Consider the following 11,623-nt stretch of genomic DNA (forward strand, 5'->3'; position numbering starts at 1 on the left):
TACCATGAAGTTGACTAGACCCTCATGTACACTGACGTCCGGGCTGCAGCTACAATTGAAGATAGTTCATTCTGTAATTTCTCGGACTGATTGGCTTTTATAACCGTGGCTTATATATGATGCTTTTTTACTTATATTGAAATATATATTATATATTGTTTTCTTTTATTTGGGAGGCAGTAACCCATAAAGTGTCCACAGTGATTATAATTAAGATAAAACAACATTCTGCTACATACATGTTTTTGCTTTTACTGATTTGTTTTTAATTGGCTCTTTTTCTTGGGAACTATAATGCCTATAAGGCCTATAATGATATTTTAAATGTGATTAATTACAGGTATAATTGCAGGAAACTCAATGACTTAGCAACACAGGGCGCCGAGTAGACATTGCTTTAATTTGGGGGGAATGGGTGGGTGATGAAAAGGGCTTGGAATCACTGACAAACATATTTTTTTGTATTTGCAAATCTTAACAATCTGATACTCTAAATAATGTTTAGTACTGAAACAAAAACACTATTAAATCACAATTTTAAATTAATTTAGGATTATTTGGCCTTTGTTAAACCATTGTAACACCATTTTCCTTTTCATAATCTAATGTATTATCAGTATTGTGTTAGCTACATGAATCCTCAAGTGTTCAGCACTTCTCCAAGGTGATGCATGAAGGGCATTCATAATAACTGCACACTGGAATTCACTGCACAGTGAAAACCCTCTCAAAGGTCATGCAGATAGCAGGATGGAAGCTCAAAATGAATGAGGGCCCTGTTGTGTTGAGGCTTGTAGGTAACGGTGGCACAGTTTGCTGATGTTTGTGAGGGCAGATATAGTACAATGGGTATTCTGTTTGCTTGTGTGCCATGGGCCAACTACACTGTCAGAGAAAGGAGATACAGTTCAACCACTGTGCTGCTGTGCCGCAGAGAGGACCTGCAGGCTTTCACAGAACATGTAATACTTGTGTACAATAAAAGTACAATTTGATGCAGTATTTTTACTTGTAATGGGGTGTTTTTTTGTTTGTTATAGTGTGGTATTGCTTCCTTTAGTTTAGTTTAGCTTTAAAATACGGATTCCAACACTGCAGTCTCCATTTTCATATTGTTTTTACCTTTCCCTTTCAGATTTACATAGACACTTTAGCTGGGAGATGCACAGTCCAACCACATTATTTGAATTGAGAGCATTAACTATTCTACTGGAGCAGCTCCACGTTAAATACCTAGTTGTTCTTCAGCTCTAGTTAGTGAGGAGTAATTTACTTCCGCATCAATTTTCTCCCAACAAGTCGTCCTTCTCTGTCTTTTGTGCTTCCACTATATTATCTTGTGTAATAAAGTCACACAAATACAAATGATGTTCCAATATACATATATTGCAGGTCTCCCTTGAAAAAGAGATCTATGATCTCAATGGGACCAATCTGGTTAAATAAATGTTTGATACACACACAAAACCGTTTTTAAAAATGATATTCTCTGACAGCCCTGCCTCCTGCCACCAGGTAGAGCTCCCTTTCTTCACAAAGAACAAATGTGGGTGTATGCTGGATGTGCAAACGCTCTCTGTGTAAACACTGATGTGTTTCGTTTGTCCTGCAGGTTGGGAGGGTTTCAGTAACAGTGACTCGTTTGCAAGCAGCAAGAAGTATAGGAGTAAACAAGAAAAACCAGTATGGGGCTACTCCCCCACTCAAACAGATACAGGAGTGCTGGAACACATGATGATGACACAGGGGAATACGTCAGGTTATTAGAAATGAGAGAAGGAATGAACTGTTTAACAAACCTGTCTGACTGACTGCATGTGTACACTTTGTTTTTAAACTCAGACCCCTCTTCCAAAAGGATGCTCATTAACCTCTTAAAAAAGCAGCATCCACAAAAACAAAAATATTGGCATCTAAAGTGATATTCTATTAATCATTGAAGTAATTTTTTTGTGTTCTTTTGTAAATTGTACTATTTTAAATTGTGTCTCTTGGGATGGGATCATGGAGTCGGGACACAATTTAAAATACTACAATTTACAATAATACACATATACAAATAATTGAAGATTTGCATCTTACAATATACAAGATTACAATATACACACCTTTACAAATATACATTTTTCATGATATTTTCTGAATACTATATTATAAATATTTTCACATTTCTTGACATACTATACTTAGACTTTTTCCTGATATTTTTGACAGACAATACTATGACTTTGTTCTTATTTTTCGAGATACTATATTTTTTTTGTTTACCATTTTTTGACACATAGTATCATATGACCATACCTTTATTACTATAGTATAAACTATAACTTTATACTTTACCCTACTATAAAAATGGCTATTGCTCTTCTCAAATATGTCAAATTTCATGCTATGACTTTTTCATAATACTAAAAATCCTTTTTTTATACTCTGACTTTTTTTCTTATTTTTCGACATACTATACTATGACCCTTTTCGACATACTATACTATGACTTTTTTTCATATTTTTTCGACATACTATATTATTACTTTTTCCGACGTGCTATACTTTGACTTTTTTTCAAATGTTTTGACATACTATGACTTTTTAAGACATACTATACTATGACTTTTTTTCAATGTTTTCGACAGACTGTCTTATGACTTCTTTAAATAAATGTTATAGTAAAGTTTGTCATAACAAATAATACAAAAAACTCATAGTTTAGTTATAAGCCTTACATATCTTTTAAACAAAAATATTAAAGTAATGTGTGAAAAAACACAACGAGCCAACCGTCTTGGAAACACAACATGTTTTTCATAATTTACAGCCAGGCCTTAGTTACAATGATGCAATCTCATTAGTTTTATTTACAGTTTTTTTCAGTTGCTAACACACACAAATCTCACATAAAGCATCATTATTTAAACTCACACTCAAAGAGCAAAACCTCAGGTCAAATCTCCAAAACTCTAAACACATTTTCAGCTCTGCACCCCATTTGCAATTCAACTTGGCACGTTTTGCAAAACACTGCACACGGTTCTCTAAGTAAGACACAGAGATCACACATATTCACTTGTTTGCCAAAACACTGCCATTACAAATGCTACACACATGAACCAATAAACAAATACACATGCCAAATGACCATAAACACCAAACTGCTTTATTGGTGACTCAGCAATCAGGATGTAAGCACTAGAAAAAAGCTACTTGTAAGAACTTTTCACAACAACAATGGATTTATGAACATAGCAAGAGGAAGAGGTAGAGGGAGGATGAACTGAAGTCAGATGAAGAGTTATTTGCAGCATAACGGATGAAGCTGTATGACCGTCAGGCCTATAGGTGATGCTTCTTCTGCAGGATGATAAGTGGTAAAAATGCAGACTAAGCTCTTTTCTTACCTCTGTTTTTTGTAAAAATATGTTTTGTATTTATTTTTCCTCAAAGTGTTCCTTTCCATTTACTGTATTTGACAGAGGCATCATTTGTGTTTACACAACTGTAACTATGTGTTGTGCATGAATGTGCACATTTATTTTGGAGAAAGATAAAAGTATAACAGTATATTTGTGTTTCTGCACATATTTTTGTAAACTTGAACAATCTTTATATGCAGAATTCTCTACATACAGAACGCCATAAAAGATGAGTGTGCTTTAGATAAAGCACCACAGTGTGTAGTTGGTTGGGCAAAGTGTCTTGTACTATAAGATAAGTGTGTGCCATTTGGTGCAAAAGTTTGGTTTTGCTAAGTGTTTATGTAGTTTTGGGTGCATTGCTTAATTTTGCAAGATATACGAGGTGTTTTGCACTTTGGGAGTGTGGTTTTGTGAATTGTGTTTAGTGTTTTGACAAAATGAGCCCTGTTGTTTTTTTTTTAGCAATTGAAAACAACTGTAATGCTGGTGAATCACTTTACTGCCCCCTTTAGAGAGGAATAGAAATAGGTAAATGATTGACAAAGAATTATGACAATGTCACCTCCTTTGTAAATAAAGAAAAACGTAATTCTTTCTCAAGACCTTGGGAATTGGGTTGCAGTGTGGGAAGGTCAGTGTGTGCTCCATTTATACTTTTGTGAACTGACTGACATGATCCCATTTTGTAGCGATGCAAGCCAGGACATGCACTAATGTTCAGGCTGGAAAGTCTTGACTGAAGTACACAGAGATAAAGAAAGAAAGAATGTGGGACGGAAGGAATTGTGCCCTTGTTTGTTTGAGAGCACCTGGACAAAGACATTACCAAACAAAATATAAATCATATACAAATGTAAACAACTACTGTGTAATACTTCCTCAAACTACAAATTAGCAACTATAGATGTGAGCAACTTTAAGTGCATAACATTTCCTGTTTCAGTATGTTTTTCTATGTGTTTGCCCCACAGTACGATGTGCAAAATATTCAATCAAATAAACAAGAAATAGTTCCCAATGATTGACTTTAAACGCTTAATTGGGCAAAAAAAGGAAGTAACGAATAAAGAGTGAAGAATGAGGAATAATTTATATTTGTTCAACCCATAACCAAAGACAATATATTAATGCATTTTAAAGACAGTGCTTTTATCTCCTCTTTGTTAATTATTATATGATTTTATGCACAATAAATATCATGCAGACTTCTGATTCATAATCCCATGTACCATTTCAGTGAGCATATAAACAGCGAGATGAAAACCTTTTATTCTGCTAGTGAAAGGCCTTTTCTCCTTCTGCCTAACAGGGAGCAACATGAGACCGCACTGTTGTCCAGGCTGTAAAACCCGTCCAACAGGATACAGCACGGTTAGATATCCCTTGAGTTTTGCTCTAAAGAACCTACACAATATTCAGTAAAGGGGGGAGACGCTAGAACAATTTGAAGGTCAAGCCATGCTCGCTGTTGAATACTTTTCTTGTCCACAGTATTATCAATCTGCCCTTGAATTTAAAACATGTCTGTTAATATTACTGTGTATGCACTAATAAAACAAGTTAATGAACAATCCAAGTAAGTAAGGTATTAACAGGACACATACACTTTGTAAAATATTTATTTAAAAAAGGTAGTTTTTAAGAAAATGCATAGAAAAACGTTCAAAATGATTTTTCACTCATTATCACAAATTTGAACACACATTGCATGATAACAGTTATTATAAATACGGTTTCCAGTGTTTGGGTATCCTTTAGTAGTCAGTTATAGTTTTGGTTTCCCTTTTCATGCTTTTTTATTTGAGAAATTCCACCATCCAGTGGCATGGTCCCTTTTCTGACCAATATGCTACACTGAGAAAAGAAAAGTCCATGGGAGCCTTTAGCCACACACTCAGCTAGAAGAAGTCAACCTGCTCCGCACATCTGAAGGCATCAGATCCAGCAGGTTGTCCTCCGCAATCAGTCCACTGAGACTTAGCAGGGGACACTCCCCTATCTCCACAGGTAGAGACTCCAGACGGTTCCCTTTAATCTCCAGCCGGACCAGCTGGACCAGGCTGGAAACTCTAGAGCTGAGATACGACAGGCAGTTGTTTCCAAGAGCCAACGTCTTAAGCCTCTTGCAGGAGAACAGCTCCTCTGGCAGCGTCTCCAAAGAGTTGAAGGCAGCGGAGAAGAACTGAAGGCCCTGCAGGATGCCCACTTCAGCAGGGAGAGAGGTGAGCTGGTTGTGGGAGACATCGAGGTGCCTGAGTTTGGTGCAGTAAAACAGCCGAGAGGGAAGCTTTCGGAGCTTGTTCCAGCTGATGTCGAGCATCTCCAGGGTGTGCAGCTTACTGATATGTTCAGGGATGTAAGCAATTTTGTTGTGCCACAGTTTTAGTGTCACTAAACGGCGGCAGTGCTGCAAGCTCAAAATCTCCTCCACAGTGGAAAGTTTGTTTTCCTTCAGGTCCAACTCCTGCAGATTGTTCAAACTGAAGACGGCACTTGGGATGCGCTCCAACTCGCAGCCCACTAACTCCAGCGAGACTATGTTGGTTAACTTCTTCAAGCTGCTAAAGGCTTGGAGCTTGACACCTTCGTTGTGGATGCACAAATGCTGCAGCTGTAATGCAACATCCACTACGCTGGGAGGGATCTTAGTGAGGTTGGAGCGGAGAGAAAGGACTCTCAGAGCTCTGAGCTCTCGAAGGGAATCCAGGGAGGCACTTTTGGAAAACTCATTGGTTAAAGGACCATTCAGATGTAACTCTTCCAAGCTCTGCAGGGTGTACATCCACATAGGAATCTCGTCTAAACTTTCAAAATCTAGACACAGGACCTTTAAATGTGCCTTGAGGTGGTTGAGGGCCGGCAGATGGAGCTTTGCAGGGCAGAAGATCAGCGATAACTCCCGCAGAGATTCAAGCTTTGCCACACTAGCTGGGATGGTGACGTTTTTTACCTGCTCCAGTTTGAGTGATTCCACTTCAGTAATCTCAAAGACGGTGTCGGGGAGACCCTGCAACATTAACAGGTGGAGCTCCAACTGGTTTTTGGCGTTCTTGGTGAGGCGTGAACGCAGCTTTTTGGCAGTCCACTCGTAGTTGAGGTTTAACTGATAGAGATGGCTCTCGCTGACCTCAGACAGAAAGACGGCAAACCTTTTCGAGTAAAGAGCATCATATTGGTCCACAAGGTGCAGGAGGAACGCAAAGTCATTCTTCACGTCCGGTATGTCGTTAATGCCCGTCTCCAGGCGGACCTGCTCAAAGGAGTACTCCTTCAGAGGTCTGTGGAACTGCCAGTACAGCGTGTAGATGCAGAGAAGTCCAAACACGCCCACAAAGCAGATATAGCAGTAAGCAAGCTTGGAGAAAAGATGGGCTTTGTTGTGGTTACAGCAAAAGATATCAAACCCAGTCAGCTCGGGAGGAACATAACAGCGCACTACGATCTCAATGTTCGGTACCAGCACTGCAGTGTAGATGATGATTATTAGAAACTTGAAGACTTTAAGTGACGTTTGGAGCACATACATGACATACAAGATGTCTGCTTCCTCTACATGAGTCCTGAACTTCTTCACCTTTTCAAACAGAGCTTTGGCCTGCTCTCCTTCCTTCTTATCCAAGACAGAGGCGGCCGACTGGGGTTCCATGCTTTTCTTTTCTGGATTCGACTTGACAGAGGCAGAGCGAAGAAGCACCACAGCCTCATCATCATCTGCTCGTCGTTCTGGGGGATCTTTTGACATGGTATTCCTCCTCCAATTGACCAGTTTCTCCTCTCCTCTTTCCTCAGAAACCTCACTCAGGGCTCTCGTGGTCCAGGGAGAATCAAAGCACTTCCCAAGGATGGTAACAAAGATGTCAATCTTGGAAGATGTCCCAGGGAACTTGAACCAGAAGCTGCTTGCGACCATGAAGATCATGGTGTGGATCACAACGAGGTATGGGAAGTACTTTGCGTACCAGTGGACGAACCTCTCGTAGCAGTAGTGGTTGACAAACACATACTGGTGGATGTCCAGGTTGTTTTTGCGACCGGACACTTCCTGGAGGATGGGCTTCGTAGGTTTGACGAGCGTCTGCATGGACGTCTCATTCTCCCTGTAGCTCCCGATGTGGTTGCAGTCTATGGCTCCAGGCGTCGGGCTGGTGAAGTGGCTGGGCAGGCATGCAATCTTGTCTTGAGTGAGCTGCGGATGAAAGATTAATGAAATAATAAATAAGTTGGAGAGACAGAGGAAAGGAAAGAAAATAATACTTCTACCGAGTTTAAACTTTTGTATAAGATAATATAAGAAACCTTATGTAACACTTGGGCCGTGGACAACAGATGAGAAATGGCCTTTTTTTTATTCTGAAATGTTTCCTACTTAGTGTACTTATTATAATTTGCACTGTCCCACATCATCTATAAATAAATAGAATACAATAAAATGTTTTTCATATTTTCTTTCATTTTTGTTCATCCTCTTCGACATACTTAAAGGTGGGGTAGGTAAGTTTGAGAAACCGGCTCGAGATCGCTAGAATTTGAAAATACACAACCGGAGAAAATCTGCCACTTCCTTACAGAGCCCCTTCTCCAACACACACGAACGCGCACATGACCAATGAGGGCATGAGACAGATGACATTTTTTTATGGATTTTTTGTCAAAGCACTTAAGATATTCATTGCTATCAGGATGTTAAGAGCATTCCATGGAATATAACAAAAAGTGTATCTCGAGCCGGTTTCTCAAACTTACCTACCCCACCTTTAACTATACCATGACCTTTTAATGATTTTTTCAACAGACTATATTATGACTTTTTACATTTTTCACATGTATAATTTGTTTTGTGTGACAATTTGCTCTTCACCAGTCTGCTAAATAATTGAAAACATGAAATAAATAATTACTTAAGGATAATAAGATTTATTTGTGTCCACAATTTGTTTTAAACAAAGGAAACTTTGTTGAAAAAGGAGTTCACTGATATTCACTAACAGGTAAAACTATTAACAACCAGCACAACAGTGTTTTGTCAGGCTTTTGATACTTCTCAATAGGATTGATTCAGTGTTGCTTTGGGATTTGACGACTACAGGAAAAATATAGAATGTTAACCCCACTCTGCAAAATCATTAAGACTTATTCACTTTCCTTTCAAATCTTAAAACTAACTCTCTCTGTCTTTCAGTTTAGATTTGATATATGACTTTACTGTATTTTAATAAAGTCTGTGTTTTCAGTTAAACATCATCCAGTTTACTGGATTTTCTGGTCCGTTGCAAAGTGTGTATGTCTTACTAAAGTTGCACAATCCAGGGGGATCAACTGTCTCTACTTTTCTTCTTTAATAAAACAACACAGACATGGTTCACACTGTCTATAGGGAGATGTTGAAGTAAGTAGCAGAACTTGTAATTTTTATCACATATTTACTTTCCTTTTGTGCTAGTCGTAACTGACACAGAAATGATTACCAGGCAGTGGAGACACATTAAGGAGCAAGTTAGAGATCTGAGTGAGTAAGTAGGTGTAGGAGACACAGGGTCATTCAGTAACACTGTCGGTGTTTTTGCCTGAGATGGAGGTCAGATAATGTATAAACACAGAGGAAGGTATGTGGGAACAAAACATTCCTCTGATATGCCACAAAAGATACAAATTATGCACATGTTTTACCCACATCAAGCTATTTTAGGTTGGTAATAATTGCATTTCTAAATCTGTGTAATCAGTTGAGGATTAAAGAGCTTTTGGTCACAAAGTGTCTGGTGTGTCGATGTCTCACCTGCAAGGTGCACCCAAAGACTCCAAGCATAAGCATAGCAACGCACAGGTACTCTGAGAAAACATCCCACCACGGCTTCAGGACACGATACTTTGAGTTCTGATCTACGCCAAAGTTTTTGAATTCACCCACGGGGATCATCCTGGCGGCTGCTCCTCACTGGGGAAAGAATATAGTGAATGTAAACACTGAAGCTAAGGTTGGCTTTCCACAGTCTCTGGAGAACATCTTGTCAAAGGCTTTAAAAGTTATAAGACACAAAACATGTACCCACACAGACTAAAATAACATTTGGTTTCATCATACAGAGGGTGGCAACATGCTTTAGGTATTCATGGCCTTGAATGAATGGATGAATATGCACCTTTCATTGTGGGTGGATTCAAAGTGGATAAACTAGTTTGACAACAGAAACTATCAGGAAAGGGGTGAGGTAATTTTCCGCCTAAAAATTACAGTGTTTTACTGAGTTTTGAGTAAAAACAACACATTCTCATCAGCTTTAATAACACTATTAAGACTTAATCCAAAATTATGAATTCGCCTATTTAATGTATGATTAAATGTGACATTTCACACCGACACGTATAAACAAATAGGTAGACATACAATTGCAGCAGCCAACGCTAAAACTAGATGTCGGGTTTAAATCGTAATGTGAAGAGCGGCCTTATTTCTGTTTATAAGAAAATCTTATCTATGTATCTATAAAACAAGCTTATCATATGACAGATATTAGTTGTCATAGTTGCGAAATCACACAACACTTTATATGGTTCATGACATAGGCTTACCGTCCATCAACTTTCACAAGAAGTTCAGTTTGTCTCTAAAGTATAAGCATACACTTCTGTAAAACATATTTTCCTATGTTGCAGGTTTCACCAGGTGAGTTTCACTTACCTATTCCTGAAGAGGATCCACTGGTGTCCGGTGGGACTCGGGCGCGTTGTTTCATCGTTAGACAGCAGACTGAGGTAAAGTTAGAAGTCAACAACACAAGACATCCGGACGAGAATTTCAAAATAAATCCATTACTCACGAGCAGGTTCAACCCCCGCGAGCGCTAACTTGACACATAATACAGTAAATTAAGGGAATGAGGTCTTCAACGGGCTAGCACATTAAAGGTGGGGTAGGTAATTTAGGAGAAACCAGCTCGAGATCGCTAGAATTGGAAAATACACAGCCGGAAAAAATCTGCCACTTCCTTACAGAGCCCCTCCTCCAACACACGAACGCGCACATGACCAATGAGGGCACGAGATAAGTTTGTGCACAGATGGAAGGCTGACAGGCAGTTAGGCCATCCAGTTATTTTAGCCGGGCCGGCTAAAATGATTGGTCGTACTTTTTACAGTACTACGGCTTCCACAGATGACATTTTTTTTATGGATTTTTTGTCAAAGCACTTAAGATATTCATTGATATCGGGATGTTAAGAGCATTCCATGGAATATAACAAAAAGTGTATCTCGAGCCGGTTTCTCAAACTTACCTACCCCACCTTTAATACATATTTAATATGAATCTCATAGTTCATCTACATATACTATTTGAGTTACTCTATGTCCTTAACATTTTTTATAAACACACTTAAAAAAGGTACAGGATATGTTTCTACTTGTAGTGGAATTTCTATTTTGTTTGGCTTAAAAACATGAGGGAGAATGACTATAAGGAAGAATTATATTTCCATGTCCTTTTTTTGCTATTCCTGAAAATCTTGACTGAGAAAATACAAAATAGTATTTCTTTAAGCATGTTCATCCAAATGTGAGGTGTTACTCTCACAAAAGATGAAATCCAACAGAGCCTTCTTAAAAAAATAGGAGAGGCAATGCTTCCAGTGACACTAATGTGCTCATCATGTTATCTCATGTGCTGCTTATACCTAAGAATCTAATAATCAGGCCATTTTATTGATTAGTGACGTGTGTGTTCTCTGAATGAGTTATAGGGCACAGTAACAACAGCTCAAACTGTTCCTAAATAGCTTTCCTTTGTTATGGGCTGCTGTGGTCTTCCTGCTTTACAGGATTACACCTTGATCCTCTTGTAAATCCACATAATCATGGAAGTTTTCCTCTTGGATAATATAATAATAGTCTCATCCACCTGCCTGGTTGAGCAAGGAAATGAGATGTGATGGCAACAATCATGGGTGGTCGATTAATAGCAAACTTACCACAGGTTTAAACTCACTGAAAGTCAACATAAAAACCTAAAGCTAACTTTATGTGTCAAAAGTGAAACTGAAATTGTTTGACCATCTCATGATATATGATAACATCTGATACAGTGAACAAGTAAAGGATATATTTCATTGTACCATTGCCTACTGTTGGACTGGTAAACCAAGATGTAGATCTAATGATCTTATCTTTTCCTTTTTAGAGCTGTAGCCCCCTCTGGTGGCTGCTCATGCTTTGAA

The 11,623-nt window shown here is 38.5% G+C and overlaps 1 protein-coding gene across 1 annotated transcript; it reads right to left on the minus strand.

Moving 5' to 3' along the window:
* Positions 1–2,830: 2,830 nt before the first annotated feature.
* Positions 2,831–10,370, minus strand: si:zfos-323e3.4 (volume-regulated anion channel subunit LRRC8C). The gene is made up of 3 exons (XM_034130191.1): positions 10,093–10,370; positions 9,190–9,348; positions 2,831–7,599 (listed from the first exon to the last, which is right to left on the minus strand). Exons 2-3 carry the CDS (start codon positions 9,328–9,330, stop codon positions 5,308–5,310), a joined length of 2,433 nt encoding a protein of 810 aa, XP_033986082.1. The 5' UTR covers positions 9,331–9,348; positions 10,093–10,370; the 3' UTR covers positions 2,831–5,307.
* Between the last annotated feature and the right edge of the window lie 1,253 nt (positions 10,371–11,623).

The sequence above is a fragment of the Trematomus bernacchii genome, unplaced genomic scaffold (assembly GCF_902827165.1).
Source record: "Trematomus bernacchii unplaced genomic scaffold, fTreBer1.1, whole genome shotgun sequence".
Classification (NCBI taxonomy): Eukaryota; Metazoa; Chordata; class Actinopteri; order Perciformes; family Nototheniidae; genus Trematomus; species Trematomus bernacchii.